General features: G+C 43.8%; 1 protein-coding gene across 1 annotated transcript in view; it reads left to right on the forward strand.

The window, feature by feature from the left end:
• Positions 1 to 7,680: 7,680 nt before the first annotated feature.
• Positions 7,681 to 17,826, forward strand: part of GNPTAB (N-acetylglucosamine-1-phosphate transferase subunits alpha and beta) — a 73,945-nt gene continuing 63,799 nt past the window's right edge. Inside the window, exon 1 of the mRNA XM_021687564.2 lies at positions 7,681 to 7,797. Within this exon, the coding sequence (XP_021543239.1) occupies positions 7,681 to 7,797 (117 nt within the window). The remainder of the gene's footprint in view (positions 7,798 to 17,826) is intronic.

Genomic DNA, 17,826 nt, shown 5'->3' on the forward strand with positions numbered 1-17,826 from the left:
TAAAAGTAAAAGCATTTCACAATGTGAACATTTTATTTTTTTTACCTTGAATAAGGCAAGGACTTAGCTAAATACAGATTTATCAGGAGTTATTTTAACTTGGCTTAATCTGCTGGTTAAAGCTCTTTGTTTAGGTTCAATATTCTTATCAGCTCAAGGTAAGGCCTTCCAAGTACACATCTTTACATACAACCTGTATGTTTTGTAGGCCCAGGGTAAGAGGTTCCTCTCTGTGAATGACCATTTACTTTTACTGTTCATTTTTCATCAAGGCCAAGCCAAAGGAGACTCAAGCAAGGATAGTTGATCTATCTTTTAAGGCTCAATATGTAAAAGCATTGTCCTTCTCTCTTGAATTTTGAACCAAATGAGAAAGCTGTGCAAGAATCAGACAGCTAGAAGGGCACCTGGGTGGCTTGGTCCGTCAGCTCAGGTCCTGATCCCAGCGTCCTGGGATTGAGTCCCACATCGGGCTCCCCGCTCAGTGGGGAGTCTGCTTCTTCCTCTCCCCCCGCCCCTCCCCTACTTGTGCGCACGCAGGCACGCGCTCTCTCTCTTGCTCTCTCTCAAATAAATAATTTTTTTTTTAAGATTTTATTTATTCATTTGCTAGAGAGAGAGAGCATGGGCGAGAGAGAGTGAGTAAGAGTACAAGCAGGGGGAGCTGCAGGCAGAGGGAGAAGCAGGCTTCCAGGCGAGCAGGAAGCCCGATGCGGAACTCGATCCCAGGACCCTGGGATCATGACCTGAGCTGAAGGCAGCCGCTTAACCGACTGAGCCACCCAGGCGTCCCAATATATAAAAAAAAATTAAAAAAAGAATCAGACAGCTAGAGATCAAAGTGTTAGCTTTAGTACTTGATGAAGTTAATTGGACAATGTTGTTTTACCTCTGTGGACAAGTGGGCAGCCCATATTTCATTCCTGAATGAGACAGAGTTTCTAGGTCCTTCCTCAGGCCCTGGCACAGACACTCCCATGCCTGGCAGATAGTGGATCAGAACTCTTGTCTCTGGCAGATCAGTTCAATTCCTTTCAACCTCACCAGTCAGGTGCATTCCTCCTCTCCTGCAGTGAGGAGAAGGAAGGGAGAACAGGAGTATTAATAAAATGTTGGGGGGGGAAAATGGTGTCTTGAAATGAAAGACAGTTATTGCAAACGTCTTGAGACATAAGCTCTCTGGTTTTATTCTATCAAATGGTACTGTTCAATCCCCCTTTTCTAAAAAAAGGCACTGAAGACACACCGCAGTTTAATCTTTGTCTCAAGTGAACAATTAGCATTTCTGACGATCTCTTGTAGCATTCTAACTGATTTTGATAAGATTCTGCGCATCCCAGGATTTATCCCTTAGAAGCAAGCCACTTACAAGAACACAGGGAAAGGGGGAGGAGAGAATAAATCTTGCGTAATCGATCTTGCCTTGGTTTTAATCTTAACAAAATCTAAACTATTAGTCAACAGTCTGACTGCTTAATTTGGGCATCTCATACTCAAGTACCAGGCAGGTAGTATCATTGAAGCAGCTAATATAACTAGGTAACTCAGGCTAATATCTTTATTTCTACACACACACAAGACCTCCTCTCCCTTTTATTTTAATCATGTGGCTCTACCTTCTGTTTACCACGTTTGATAAAGATGTGTGTGCAAAGAAATCTTTCTCACCTGTAAAATAAATTATAGTGCAAGTGCTACAATAAATGTCACGGACTCTGAGCCTCAGGGCTGGGGAAATGAAAAGGAGCCATGGACTGTGGTGAGCACATGCCCCAAACAAAGGGAGCAGGCAGTCCCTACTTAGCCACAGCTGATCGCTGTCATGCAAAAATGTGGCCACAGCGTGGCCAGATCTTCTCATTTATTCAAAATAAACTAGACATTAGGATTAGGATTTGTCTGTGAAATCTCATAACTTTAAAATATTTTTAAAAACTTGCCTGTGAAATAAAACTTATCCACACGCCATAGGTTGATCATGTGTGATGTGCTTAAATTACTCTTTCTTATGCCCTAGCAAAAGATTAGCTAGTTTTTTTTTTTTTTTTTTAATTCAGAGAGGGTTTTATGATGTTTGAAGTTTTCATCTTAATGTTCAAAAAAACTATTGGGTAAAGAACATATTGAAAAGAAAAAAGAGGGGCACCTGCTGGCTCAGTTTGTTAAGCACTGACTCTTTGTTTCGGCTCTGGTCACCATCTCAGGGTCGTGAGATTGAGCCTCCTGTTGGCTACTAGCTCAGGGCAGAGTCTGCTGGAGAGTCTCTCCTTTTCCTTCCCCCACTCTGCTCTTGCCCACCACGTGTGGGTGCTCTCTTTCTCTAATAAATAAATACATAAAATCTTTGGGGGAAAAAAAAAAAGGAAAAATACTTTTCTTGATTTTGTGATGGATCTTGTCATTAGAAAATTGGAAAAGTGCACCAGTGAAAAGAACACAGTGATGATTTATCTAGTATTTTTGGAATAAAGTGATCCATTTCTGTAAACTTCATAGTTTACAGAATTAAAATATTAAACCCCCAATTTTTTCCTATTATCAGTAATTGTTCCATTTTGGAAATATATTTAAAATATGTATTGCATGCCCACTATTCCTCGGGTGTTCCCAATCTGGAGAACCAGCAGTCAGCGGTCCCTACCACATCCAATCGATCCAATAATGTTACAGGATTTTTTCTCCATCAGTGCCCATGGTTCTTGGTGATGCCACTTCAAAGAATGAAGACCAAACAGAATAGTGGGCAGCAAAGTAAGGTTTATTGAGAGATAGTAAAGCGATACTACAAAGCTCCCAAGGAGGGAGGGGACCCGAGAGGGTTGCCACAGGAGTTTCTAAGTCTAGGGGTTTTTATGGGCTTCTTGGCGGGCTGTTTTCATCTGATTAACCCTCCCTGCGCCTGTCATCCAGTCAGGTTTTTGTCACCTATCTATCACATGGGAAAGGGTGGAGGGCTCCTTCCAGGGTGGTGTAAAATCCTTTTAAAGGTGGTTTCCTCTGAGGGCAGAGGGGCCTCTTATCCCTGCCTGCCTGCTTTCCAAATACCCTTCATCACCAAGTCCTGGCAGTTTCATTTACTAAATATACCTGGGATTCTTTCCCTTGTCTTTGTTCTGACCCTCCTCCAAGCCACCAGTGCCCCTTGCCTGGACTCTCTGGTAGTTTCTGACCTAGGGTTGCCAGACTTGACAAATAAAAATACAGGATGCCCAGTTAATTTGAATTTCAGAAAAACAACAAATATTTTTTTTAGTATAAGTCAATCCCAGATATTGGATGAGATATACTTACAGTTAAAAAATTATTCATTGTTGGGGCACCTGGGGGGCTCAGTCGTTAAGCGTCTGCCTTCAGCTCAGGTCATGATCCCAGGGTCCTGGGATCGAGCCCAGCATCGGGCTCCCTGCTCCGCGGGAAGCCTGCTTCTCCCTCTCCCACTCCCCTTGCTTGTGTTCCCTCTCTCGCTGTATCTCTGTCAAATAAATAAATAAAATCTTAAAAAAAAATTTTTTTTAAATTATTCATTGTTGATCTGAAATCAAAGTTAACTAGGGGTTCTGTATTTTATCTGACAACTATACTGCCACTGGTCTCACTTCAACTCCGTGGGTCACCTCCAATACATTTTCCACACCATGGTTATGATTCTTAAAATTCTCACCTGATCATGTCACTTTTTGGCTTTTATTAAAATTTCTTGTTATCTTTAAGATTTAGTCTTGGTTTTTTTTATTTTAATCAGCACCACGCTCTAACCAACTGAGCTAACCGGCCAGCTAGTTTTTTTTATTTTTAAATTTATTTTATTTTTTAAGGTTTTATTTATTTATTTGCCAAAAAGAGAGAGAGAGCGCACACACAAGCAGGGGGAGCTGCAGGCAGAGGGAGAAGCAGGCTCCCTGCTGAGGAAGGAGCCCAATGCAGGACTCGATCCCAGGACCCTAGGATCATTACCTGAGCTGAAGGCAGAGGCTTAACTGACTGAGCCATCCCAAGTCTTTGTTTTTTTAAATAATTTTATTTTTAAGTAATCTCTACACCCAACGTGGGGCTCGAACTCACAACCCTGAGATCAAGCATCGCATACTTTTCTGACAGCCAGGTGGGTGCCCCAAGTCCTTTGTTCTTAATATAGCCCTCAAGTCCCTGCCAACCTCTCCCGACTCCATCTCATTGCACCTCCACCCTCTCCAGCTTTAGATTAGAGCCTTCAACATGCCAGTCCAGCCTGGAGTACACTTCCTTTCCCACCCTCCCATCTTTAGTCCTCAAGACTTGGTGTCAGCACCTCCTCCAGGAAGCCTTCCCTGATCTTCTAGGCTAAGTTAGCTCCCCTCCCAATACTAACTTAATACCTGTTTGTTCTTCTAGAGTGTAAATCCCAGGAGTCTCTACTAGGTACCCTTAGGGCCTGGTAAAATGTCTAGCACAGAGTATTCATTGATAAATGATGAATAAACACTAAACATTTCTTGAACTTTTCTCAAAGATTGGGTTCACCACTATATCACCCATCATCCTACTGTACTGGGAGCTATTGGTGCCTCCATTACATGTCTCTGTTCTTGCCTCTACTTATATTATTGGCCCCAAAATGGTCATATTTTTAAAATCAGTTTGACTTCTTTTTTAAAAAAATATTTTTTCTCTCTCATTTTTCTGTAATATTATCTGTTAAAGTCACTTCTTGCTTGGGAGAAGAACAGGAAATGGAACTCTTAATTTTTTCTTTCCCTGATCTGTCAGGGACTGAGAACTGAGACAACAAATTTTCTCAGAATTGTATTTATTAGATTTTGAGAGGACCGAGGGGTTTGCTTAAAAGCAAAACTCATGGATTTCAGTGGGTTCCTGGCAGTCTTTTTCCTTTCTTGTTTTTTTTCTGGCTTTTTTAGGTTGCCAGATAAAAGATTTTGAGATAAATGAGATGCCACTGTGTATTTTTTTCCACTGTTCAGAAGCTGATAGTTTAAGATCATTTCATGGGACACCTGGGTGGCTCAGTCAGTTAGGCGTCTGCCTTCAGCTCAGGTCACGATCCCCGAGTCCTGGGATCGAGTCACGCATCTGGCTCCTTGCTCAGCGGGGAGTCTGCTTCTCCTTCTCCCTCTGCTGCTCCCCCTGCTTGTGCATGCTCACTCTCTCTCTCTCTGACAGATAAATAAATAAATAAAATCTTAAAAATAAATAAATAAAATTTCCACAAATTTCATACTGCTAGATTAATCTTCTAGAAGATATTTAATCAGATCATTCTCATGGTGATTGCTTATTAGAACAAAGCTAAATATTCTTAACTTTTCTAACTTTTCTAACTTTTTCTTGACTATTTAACTTTTATTTCTTTTCTTAACTTAAAATATCCCAGGCACTTAAGCGCTTTCATGCATTATCTTATTTAATCTCCCTAATGTCTCTATAAGGTAGCTACTAGAGATGTATCATTTTATACCCACATTTATTTTACTCAAGTTCAATGACACTGGCTTAGGAGGGAGAGGGCAAGCAAGAGTGAGTTCTTTAGAAGAAAGGGCTTTGACAAAAACTTCTTCTGACACCCTTGAAGCTCTCTGGTTGGAGAATAAAGAGGCAGAAGAAAAAGAAAAAGCAAACAGCAAAGAAAACTTTCTTAGACCCATAGCTTCTAGGCAAGGCCAGGACTAGGGGCCAGGGCTAGCAGAGTGAGGCACTTGCCGTGGGTACAAAATTTAAGGGAAAGCCCAAAACTCACTAAACAAGATGAATAATATTTTAATGCTATTATTTAAAAAGCTCAAAATTAATACAAAATATCCACCAAGAACAAAATATCAAAAATTTTTTTTATTCTTATGTTAATCCCCATACATTACATCATTAGTTTTAGATGAAGTGTTCCATGATTCATTGTTTGTGCATAACACCCAGTGCTCCATGCAGAACGTGCCCTCCTCAATACCCACCACCAGGCTAACCCATCCTCCCACCCCCCTCCCCTCTAGAACCCTGTTTGTTTTTCAGAGTCCATCGTCTCTCATGGTTCGTCTACCCCTCCGATTTCCCCCGCTTCATTCTTCCCCTCCCGCTACCTTCTTCTTCTTCCAAAATATCAAAATTTTAAACAAAGAATCTGTCTTGACCTTGCACTTGCAGGACGACTCACTTCCCCCCACCCTCAGCCCTGTTTTAGAGCCTAAGTATACTGTTCAAATCTCAATTCTGTCATTTACTGGTCATGTGATGTTAGACAGTTATTTAACTTTACTGTACCTCAATTTCTTCATCTGTAGAATGGGGATAATAACGCTATGTCCTTCATAAGGTTGTTGTGAGGGTTAGCTGAACCCCTGTCTACAGTAGATTCTAAGTAAATGCTGGCCATCATTATTGTGGAAACAAACACTGCATAACAGAGTCCTGTTGAATGCTAGATGGTTTTGTATCTGTTACCATGCTTGAAAAGCCCCCAGAACTGCGTGTCTCACACAACTGCCCTAATTTGTGTCACGTATGTAGAGCATGTAATCAGCTTTTCCTAAAGAAGGATTAAAAGAATTGACTAAAAAGTGTGAATGCCTTACCTTGGATTGATCTGTTCATTCTATCTCACCATCCAGTTAAGGGCATATTTTGAGTATTTCCTTAAGCTGCTTCTGAAGACGATTCTAAAAATGCTATAAATGATGGCAACATAGGCTATGTGTACTGTTTTCCAGGGTGACTAGATCAAGACAAAAATCATATTAACTAGGGTATATTGAGAGAAAATAAAAATCTCTCCCAAGTAACAGGCGCCGAGGGGAAGCCCTCCTGGACATCACCTGGTGCCAAAGTAGAATTAATTGACCACTACCACCGTCTTGGTTCTCCTTCTATACTTCACACGATTTCTATCTTAACTTTTTTGTACTTAGCGGTTTGCGTGTTTATCTCCCCAGCCAGACTCCCTGGCAACAGTCGCCAGGTCAAGTTCATTTTTTAATACCCAGCACCAAGCACTTGCCAGGCACCGGACACTCACTACACATTCAGTGACTACATGAATGAATTGAATTTGGGTTTGGGCACATTTAGCCTAAAGGTTTCCTCTTTCAAACAACATAATTAAGGAGACAGAGGGGAAAGGAGCCTCATAGAGTATCTCCTCTTAGCGCTGTAAAAATGATTTACCATAATTTCCCAATTACTGTAAATGCAGAAAGGGTTTTGTGAGCACAAGTACTCATAACGCCGTCTGGGGCACAGCGACCTTGCATGGTCGGGTCCGCTCTCCTTGCGTGCCCAACTCTGCGGATCCTAGGGGACCCGAGCGGCCCCCGCGCACGCGCGGGTGGGAAGGGCGCTCGCCTACCCTCCGCTCATCCCCCCTCCCTCCGTCCGCCAGGTGGCGCTGGCTGCCCTGCAGCCACGTCGCCGCCGACTCTCGCCGGGCCAGATCGGGGCGGCGCCGGCCGCCTCGCGGGCCGCGGGTCCGCCTCCGCCGCGCCGAGGGCGTGGGCTCCCGGCTCCCGGAAGCGGCGGCCGCGGCGCGGAGCCGAGCGGGCGTCGATCCCCCGGAGCAGCAATGCGTGGCGGCCGCCTCTTGTGACCTGAGCGCGGCGGCCGGGCAGGGGCCGCTGAATAGCTGCTCGCTGAGGCGGCGGCGGCCGTGGCTGCTCGGGGCGTGGCGTGGCGTGGCCGTGGCGTGGCGTTGGCGGCCTGATGCTGCTTAAGCTCTTACAGAGACAGACCTATACCTGCCTGTCCCACAGGTATGGGCTCTACGTCTGTTTCGTGGGCGTCGTGGTCACCATCGTCTCTGCCTTCCAATTCGGAGAGGTGAGTAGCGGCGCGGGTGCCCCGGCCCGGGCGCCTTGGACCGGCACGACCCCGCGGCGCCCCGAGCCCCTGCCCTCGCCGAGCCCCGCGGCGCTCCGAGCCCAGGCGTGCTTGCCTCTTGCCTCCCCATCCTCGCTGCAGCTCCGGGGACACGTCCCAGAGGCTGCCTTTCCCCCCGGAGGCTCCTAGAATTCAGATCTCCCCGAGCTCTGGTCTCACATCTGGGATCCAGATCGCGTCCTCCCGACGGTTTGAGGGTAGGCGCTGGTTCTGCGGGTTCCCTTTGCCTCCAGGTGCTTTCTTCGGGCTCCCCAAGTCATTTGATTTTCTCCCTCAGGCCTGTTTTCCTCCACGAAGCCCCCTCGCGGGACCCAGAGTCGGTGTCTTTTCCCATTCCTAAATTCTCCAGAATTCTCGTTCATTGCCCCTCCTGTAGGTTTCCTCCTGTTGTCACCCTTCTAATCTTTTCGCTTTTGACAAAGGCGCTTTGTCATCGTAATCTCGTTTCTTTCCGGATGTCAAAACTTTCTCCAAGGGCTGTGTGTTTCTTTGTACGTGAATTTGCAGTGAGGACAAGGTACTGGCCCCAAATTTAAAGACTTACTTGTGAAAGGGATTTTTTTTTTTTTGCACTTTGGCTCTGTTATTGGGTTCAACACCAGTTATCCTGTAGAGGCTCTACTGGGAGATGTGCACACACGAACGTGAGAGATCTGTTGGCAGCTCCACACATTCTTCCCTATCTCGAGATCAGCTGAGGCTAGGGCCCCTTCATCTGACCAGGAAGCCTTGTCTTGGACTCCAGCACCCAACCTCTTGGGAGCGGGTACAAGCCCTTGCATCATGGGCTATGCTAATAATTTAGACTCTGGATCATACAAGTCCGGCCTTTTTTGATCTGCTCTTAATTAATGTGCAATAAAGTAGTTTGGTTAGACTCTGTAAACTCTTTAGAGGGTCCACACAACAGGTTTGGGGAGGTGGAGACACCCAGGTTTAATAGATTTTTTTGCCTCTCTGGGTAGTAGATTAAACATTTTCTTGAATGAAACAACCCTTTGGTTTAGGTTGGATAGTTATTATATTATTGACAGTCTAATATGGTATTCTTTATCATAAACAGCCTTGCAGAGACTGGGTAGGTCAGAACTGGAAGAGTACATGTATATGATTTTAGAGTACACATTTAAAAATAAGTATAGCAACTTGGAGAAAAGTTGTGTTTTCAAATTGTTAGACATCTGTTTCCTTGTTTTAATATTTCCTTTTTTTTTTTTTTTTGGTAGGAGGTTGCAGAAGGTTTTAAAATTAAGAGAATGGTTTTTAGAAATGCCACAGTATACATTTGCTTAAAGTCTGTACCCATGCTGGATTGTAAGCTTCATAAGAGAGGGTGCTGTCTGTTTAACTACTGTAATCCTGACCCAAGCACTGTGCCAGATATTGCCAGCATAGGCCGTCTAAATATTTGTTTAATGAGTGAATGAATTATGTGGCTTGCTTTCCACTTTTAATAGTTCTTGTTTTAGAGGCAAATGAAAATAAGTCTTGTACGTCAGGGTGAGAAAGTGCCCCAGACAAGTTAAGCGTGGAATATGTACCTAATATTATACCGCTGCTATTCTTTGTTTCATGTACTGCAGTTTAATACAGTGAATAGATCTATGCACAGTTAAGTGTCTTGATAGAAGATTTTTTTGGCCCTGAGTAAATTTAATTTAGCTGTGTACTAACACCTCGGCAGTGTGAAGGTGACTGAAAGGTATCAGTTGCTAGAATTTTTCATTTTATATATTCCATGCCTGGTTATTTATTTACCAAAAGAAAGACATTTGTTAGCTTTGAAATGGGCCACAAATCTTAAAGTTTGGAACAGACAAAAGAAATAATAGATGAAGAATGTCAACACATGGCATGGGAGGTGGAGACAGCTGGCTCAGTGCCACTAATATATTGCCTGTAGTACAATTTCTTTCTTTCTTTTTTCTTTTTCTTTTAAATAGGCTCCACTCCCAACGTGGGGCTTGAACTGATGACCTGGAGATCTGAGAGTCGCACGGTCTACTGACTGAGGCAGCCAGGCACCCCCGTAGTACAATTCCTGCAGCACAGTGGAAAAGAGGAGCCATGGGATTAGGCAGATCAGGGTTTGAATGCTGGTGCCAGTATTAATGATAATAGCTAATATATAGGGCTAACCAGATACTAGGCACTGTCTTAACTGCTTTACATATATTAACTCTTTTATTTCATTTATTTTTTAATTTTTATTTAAAGATTTTTATTTATTTATTTGTCAGAGAGAGAGCGTGCACAAGCTGGGGGAGCAGCAGGCAGAGGGAGAAGCAGGCTCCCCACTGAGCAGGGAGCCCAACGCGGGACTTGATCCCAGGACGCTGGGATCATGACCTGAGCCGAAGGCAGACGCTTAACCAACTGAGCCATCCAGGCGTCCTATATTAACTCATTTAATCTTCATGACAGCACCCCTGCGAGATGGGCACTGTTATTATACCACTTTTATATGTGATGAAACTGAAGCATTTGCACAGATTAATCCAGCTAGCTCATAGCAGAGCTGGGCTTTCAACCAGCACTGTGTTGTTCCAGAGCTGTACTACTCTTAAGCACATCTCTTCACGGTCTCTCAACACAGTCTGGTCTGTCCTTTGTATGATTTTGGAAAAGATACTTAACCCTTTTGAACTCCAGCTTCCTTGTCTTTGAAATGGAGATAAGAACAACTTCGTTGCAGGGTTGGTAGGATTAAATAAGACCTCTTCTACAAGGCACCATTTGAGGCTCCTGGCACATAACAGACTTTCATTAAATGGTAGTAGGTACTGCTACTGTATTATCATCAACTATTTTATGCCCTTAGTCCTTATTTTGAAATAAACCCTTCAAGTAGAATACTCCCATCATACAGTTAATGTTACCAACTTGTTAATAACTTCACTAATTGCAGTGCATAAAAGGACTAAGAAGGTCCTTGTTAACTGTGAATTCATTAATAATTTTTCCCTCTCTCAGTATAAGTGGTATTGGCTGCTGCCTTTTGATAAGCCCTTTGTACACTTATCCAAATTTTGAGGAAGAAAAATATAATTGAGGGAGGGAAGTATTAACACATAGTATTTTTAAAAATTTCCCTTAAAGTTGAGCCAGGTAGTTTCTGGAGAACTCTTGGGAACTCTGATTGAACAAAAGCAGAGCTGGATCCAAACCACAGGAAGAGCCCTCAGGATGGGTACTAATAGCCACCCAAGTATACCGCGTTGGGGTGAGAGAAGCAGGTAGGAGCTTATCTAATGTAAACTAGTTGATTGGATAAATCCTGTGGCCTCTGGGAGCCTAAGTCCCCACATCTGCAAATCAGGGCACTAGATCACTATGCTCCTAAGATCATTTTTAGCTCAGAAACTTCTGACTTTAAATATTTGTCCTCTGTTGGTTGATATTTTGTAGACTTTAAAACATGTGTTTTTGGAGTAAAATTTTATTACTTCAGGGCTGTCATTATTTAGTTGAACCATTTATATACAAATCCACCATCCCTTATCTGAAAATTCTACTGAATTAACCTTATAATTTAACATCAGTATCTTTTACAGTGAAACATAGGAGTATTCTTACTCAGGAAAATAAATACTATAAATAGTTTCCAGTCAGTTGTAGGCCAAGTTTTGCCACCAAATGAGTTCAGGTGGTCAGGTTTTGTTGCCAAATAAGGTACAAAAAGGTCTTCAGTGTTGAGAACTTTCTGGATTTCAGGATTGCGAACAGAGGATTGTAAATCACAGCTGGGTGATATGAGTGTATCTGCATGTATGGAAACAAATAAGTACGCCAAAATTAACTTCCATGAGGAAGCAGATTTAGGTAGAATCTACCCATACTGGGTAGTAACTTTCCCCTGGCCTCCCTACTCCCTTTTGCTTGCCTGCCTTCTGCCATTTTGGATTAATGAGATGTTACTGTTCTGTGAAAAAGAAGGTTGAAAACTGGATCCAGTCAAAGTCATGCTCAGCCTTGGTGACCAGTTTGTCATCCTGGCTCAATTTGAAAAAAGAAATACACGGTAACTACCGTGTTTGTATTTGATTAGTTCACTCATTAAACATATATTTTGAGTGTGTTCTTTGTCAAAGGCAACAAATAGGTGGAGTCCAAGGGATCTGGCCTGAGAACTGGGAGACAGCCTCTGGCCTGGTTCTAGTTCCAGCGTAAACTGTGACCTTCCATGCTTCCCATGCTGTGTTAGTATTCCCAGCTGCCTCCTGGTTTGGGGCAGCCACCCTTATCTGTTATCTTATCTCGTGTAGATTTCTTTCAGGGGTGAGGAAGGCTTTCATTAATTAAAAATAATGTTTTAAAAAGTCAAGATTTCTAAGACCCTCATTTTAGCTTTAATGTTCTGTGAATATACATTTATTGAGTGCTTCATATGAGAAAGCATGAACTATAATGTAATGTCATTTGCACTAGAGAGAAAATGTCAGTGGCCACACAGAGCCTTTTTAAATGGTCTCTTTCTTTTGTGGGGTTTGGGAAAGATACACAGCCCTGCTAACTGTCAAAGCAGGGACCTTGTCTTAGTACCTGCTGTATTCTTAGCACCTAGGAAGTGCTTGGTACCCAGTTGGTGCCAAATAAATGCTTGATATGGATGGGTGAATGCATTAGTTAATTGGGTGATCTTAATAAACATCCCTTCATTTCCAAAAAAAATTAAGATTTCTACCCTGAAGCAGACCCATCTCTAGCTACCTTTGATTTCTCAGACACCATTGGTCTGATTGTACTTTGTATGGTGAAAAAGGTGTTAGCAGGTATACAAAGAATTACAGCTCATCTTTGGCCATGTTTGTCTAGTTGAGGTGAGGCCATGCTCTAGATATGAGTAACAGTACAAGGAAGTAAGTAATTGAATGGGTACACAGTAATTGCTTAGAAAGTCAGAGGAAAGGAAGAAAATTATGGGTTGAAACATCCTAGAGGAAGTGGGGATTTTTACAAGGAGGCAGGAACTGTTTGCTTTTGAACTGTTAGCGGTTTGAACTGATACTATCAGCACTTTGTTGATGTGACAGTGACAGAGTGTGACAGAACCCAACTCAGACCTGCCTTAAGAAAAAGGTAGTTTTTTGACTCATATTGTTGAAAAACAGGGTGAAGCTTCTCCCAGGGTTGGATAGGGTGCTCAAATGATGACATCAGGAATCTCTTTTTGTCCCTAGTCTCCAGCTCTGTTGGTTTAGTACCCAGGCAGGTGCTACCCATATGGGAGGAGATTGCAGCCAGCCGCGGCAGCTTCTAGTCTGTCAGTTGAGTTTCTTTCTCCTTAGTGCCAGCTAGACCGAGGGTGGCCTGCCCAGCCATGGAACGAGTGCCCTTGCTGTGCCCTCGTTAACTGCCTGGACCGTCCCCAGAGCTAGGGTTGTGGGTGGTGCTGTCAGTCTCAGCCACAGGGACTGAAGGGGATTCCACAGAGGGCAATCACGAGGCTGTTATCAAGAGAAGGGCCAGAGCAGCACATGGTCTACACAGTGCCTCGAGCCAAAACCCATTTCCTTTCCTGGGCCTTACTGTTGGCATTGTGACTGTGATAGCTGTTAGCCCTTTACCTTCTTCTAAAGGATGTAAAAGTTATTTCCATTTTGGATGTCTTATTAATTATTCTATCTGTGAAACCTGTATTCTTAGTTGGGTGTATTTTTTGTTGTTGTTGTTGGCCGTGCTAATATGCAGTTCATGTGCCCTTATATCTTTCAGCAACGATTCATTATGTACCTTTAATATGGTGATTTGATAGTTACAGTTTTAGCAATGAGGTCTAAATATTGTTCATTTTGTTAATGCAATTTAGCGTGTTGTGAGAGAAAAAACTTAACCTTCTTGCAGCACCTGGCACACCTGGTTTGGATATTCTCACTCCCTCATTCTTCACGGAGACTACCCTCCCTGTTCTCCTTGCCCACCCACTGTTCTCTCTCAGTCTTGAATGTTGAGATTCCCCAGGCTTTGCTCCTTGGCCATTTCCTCTTATGGGGGATGTCACGTTTCAGAACCCCATCCAGACGTTTGTGACTCCGCCGTCTCCAGCTGCTTTAATGACAAGATCTAATTCTGCACTTCCTTCTACCTGCCTACAGTGCACACCTTACCAATCTGCCTCCCTTTGACAGACAGCAGCACTCATTCATCATGGTGCTTTTTCTTCACTGCACCCAAACATAGCTTCAGAATAATTCTTTAACAGTGTGGGATTCCTCTAGCTCCTGAGAGCTCTCCCAGAAAATGGAGGAAGAACTTGACCCAAGACCTCAGCAAGCCTTTCCTGGAATTGGATCATAGAGGCATTCCTAAAAACACTCCTTGGAAGGAGGAAGAGGTTGCTTTTGGACCAGTCTGATCCCTTCCTGAACTTAGGGCCTGTCTCCTGAACATTTGTGTTATGTGGGTATGGAGTTCTATTAGGAAAGAGTAGGTAAGTGGTGCTGGGTAGATCATGGCTGTAAGTGTCATGTTCAGTAAGCACAATTGGTGGGATGTGCAGCAGTTCTCATGTTGAATAAGCACAACTGGTGTGTAGCAAGTGTCTTTATCTCCCACTGGCCCTTTGTATCAACTTGTAGGGTTAGTTCTACCTCTGCCTTTGGGTGAAAATTCAGGTGGGCTTAAGCCTTCTCTTGTCACTCCTAGGTAATAAAAAGTCTTTTTTTTTTAAGATTTTATTTATTTATTTGTCAGAGAGAGAGAGCACAAACAGGGGGGAGCAGCAGGCAGAGGGAGAAGCAGGCTCCCTACTGAGCAAGGAGCCCGATGTGGGACTTAATCCCAGGACCCTGGGATCATGACCCGAGCTGGAGGCAGATGCTTAAGCGACTGAGCCACCCAGGCGTCCTGGTAATAGAGAGTCTTGTGGTCACTTCAAATTATGAAACATAATGTCATTTCAGCAACTTCAAGCCTGTTGAATTTGAAGCGTCTTAGGTAAGGCCTGTTGAGGCCTGCCCTAGGCAGAAAGCCTGCAGTTGAGGAAGGAAGGTTGGGCACAGTGGGCTACTTTTCTCTTTCTTCATCTGATGCTTCTCCTTCACCTCCATAGCCTGTCTCTGGCCCTTTCTAGGAGCCAGCACCCTAGGAGGTTGGAGCACCTAGAAGAGGGAAAGGAAGTTAGGGCAGAAAAGTCCTTCCAAAAACAGGTGTGGAGCTTTCTGGAATTTGCAGGTCTCAAAGTTTGTTCTGTCTTGAGTGCTTTCAAAGGGCCTCCCTTAGAGACCACAACCTGAGAGCCATGACTTGCTTTAACTCTGGTGAGAGCAAATGCCTCTTCGTTTAGTCTGGTTGCTTGCTCCTTCCTTGGTCCCTAGGAATCTGATAGTACTGTGAGCCTCTCATCTCAGTCTCTTTGGTTTTCTTTTGGGGGGCCCTGGACCCGATCTAAGATGACTCTCTGCAGGTATTCTCTTGTGCGTGGCACACATCTGGTGCATGGGAGACTGACGTGCTTTGCTTTGTAAGAGAAGAAGTTTATCTTTTTCTTCTACTCTTCTAAGTTCTTGGCTAAGGCCCCTTTAACAAAAGACAGATTGATAAGAGAAAAGCATACATATTTATTTAATACAAGTTTTACATGATGTGGGAGCCTACATAAGGAAATAAAGACCCAGAAAAGTAGTTAAACCTGAGTATTTTTATTGAAGGTATAATGAAGAGTGGAGAGTTTGGGAAAATTGTGATAGGATAAAAAAGAGAATGAGCTAAGTGTAGTAAGCTGGGGAAACACAAGTCCTGTTCATTCAGATTCCTTTCGGCAATGCTTGTTCTTTGGAGATAAGGATGCTCCTTTCCTCCTGGTGTAGGGAGGGCACCTCTCACAGAGAGTCTGATTACCTGCTTCAGGGGAAGGTCAGAAAATTCTTCCTGCACCTGCTGTTTCTCAAATTTCTTCAGCTTGAAATATTCAATAAGCCAAGGTGCTGTTATTTTGGGGTAGTGTATCCTGAACCCTGTCAACTCAAAGTGGGGTAGCGTGGGCTGATTCCAGCGTAGCAGCAACCTCTCTTTTGTCCTCAGAGCAGTTAGCCAGCCTGCCCATCTGTTTCTTGGGTTGAGACAGATGTGGCATCCACCCACCTGCACGTACCTCTAGTGGGCTGTCTTGGTGGTCCCACTGAGCCCTTTCCCTGGCTTGAGGAGAATGGAAAAAGATCTCCACCTTCCCCCTTTCGATGAGATCAAGTGGATTTACAGAATGCCAGCAGTTTCCTAAACCCTCCCCTGGACCTTTCTACCATGATTTGGATGAGTTTTCAACCATCTCCTGAGGAAACTTTGCCTCTTGTTTCAACTCTTCACTTTGGAATGTGACATCTGGTTTTTTGGTGCTTCAGGAGAGACATTTCTACATGCACATTTTCTTGGTGCAGTTAATTGAGTTTGCCCAGGAGACGAAACCTATGTGCCATTTCTGTACTCAGCATCTTGAGCACAAAGACATTGCCTTTCTTATCTTGGGGTCCCTGCGCCCAGCAGAATACCAGAATCATTCTTCTGACAGCACATTCTTTGTTTGAGCACAGTGCTAGGCCCCCGAGCATAGAACAGAGAGCAAAGCAGGCTGCTCCTGCAGACGAGGAGTTTATATTCTGGTTGTACAGTCAGACATTAAATGCTTCTTAATGACAGTTGTGAGAAATGCTACAAAGAAGGAGAGGGTGTTGTGGGAGAGACCAGCAGTGTCCTGTCGGGTGCCTGGGTCGGGAGAGGCTTTCTTGATGTAAGTGGAGCTCAACTTTGAAGGGTCAGAATTGCTGAGGCAGAGGGCAGAGCAGGGCAAGTCTGCTCTCTAGGCCATTGGTTCTCAACCAGGGGCGATTTTGCCCACAGAGGCATTTGGCAATGTCTGGAGATATTTTAGGTTGTCATACCTGGGGCACGGGGTGGGGTTGGTGCTACTGGCCTTTAGTGGGTGGAGGCCAGAGATTCTGCTAAACATATGCACAGGACAGGCCCCACAGCAAAGATTATCCAGCCCCAAATAGCAGTAGTGCTCAGACTCTGGAACCAGCATGAAGGTCTTGAAGTTGGGGTACATTTGAGAAGGTGAACACAGGCCCATGTGGCTGGAGGCTGGAGAGCAAGAGAAAGTGAGGATCTAGGGGAGACTAGTGCAATTGGTGGTACCCACTTCCCAGCACTTGGTAGATTAGGTGTTCAGGATTTGGGTGTTCTGAGAACAGTGGGATGCCATTCAAGGTTACTATATACTGTCTTTTAGTGAGTGGAGGCCAGGGATGCTGATGAACTTTCTGTGGTGCACAGGACAGCCCCCACAACGTGTTCTCAGGTATTAAAGGTCAATAGTGCCAAAGTGGAAAAACCTGAATTAGAGGGAGAGCAAGAATGACTGCAGGCACTTAATCAGGAGCCTTGGACTAGGCTGGTAGAAGGATATGTTAGGAGAAGTGGATAGATTTGAGAGATTTAGGAGGCAAAGTCATCTGGTCTTTATGTTCCATTATGTGCCGGACACTCTGCTGACATCTTGGGATATAAAAGTGAGCAAGATGGACAAGTTCATTTGCTCTGCCAGATGCTAACTCTAGGTGTTAAGTGAATGAATAAGTGTTTTGTTGAATGAATACATACAAAAAATTATTTTTATACATTGATTGTGATTGAGCCTTAGTGAGGAAAGATGGTTTAAATGACATGTCTAATGTATGCAAGGCACCTTGCATAGTGCCTGGTGCAAGGTGTTCAGTAAATGCTAAATAAATGCCACGTGTCCCGTCCCAGGACTGTTCTTCCCTTGGCCAGGGTACTCAGTGAAGAGAGCAGCCGGAGAAGACCAGCCTTCTGGTCTGGTGCCCAAGGTCACATTGAAAAGTACATTAATCTTTCCTTAAAGACAGAGCTGAAAGGTTCACAATGATTTCTTTACCTGAGTGTGCTTTATTTATTATGTTGATAGGAAAACAGAGGCAGTAAGTGCATTAATTTAATACAGGCTGTGCTTTA

The sequence above is a fragment of the Neomonachus schauinslandi genome, chromosome 5 (genome assembly GCF_002201575.2).
Source record: "Neomonachus schauinslandi chromosome 5, ASM220157v2, whole genome shotgun sequence".
In the NCBI taxonomy this organism is placed as follows: Eukaryota; Metazoa; Chordata; class Mammalia; order Carnivora; family Phocidae; genus Neomonachus; species Neomonachus schauinslandi.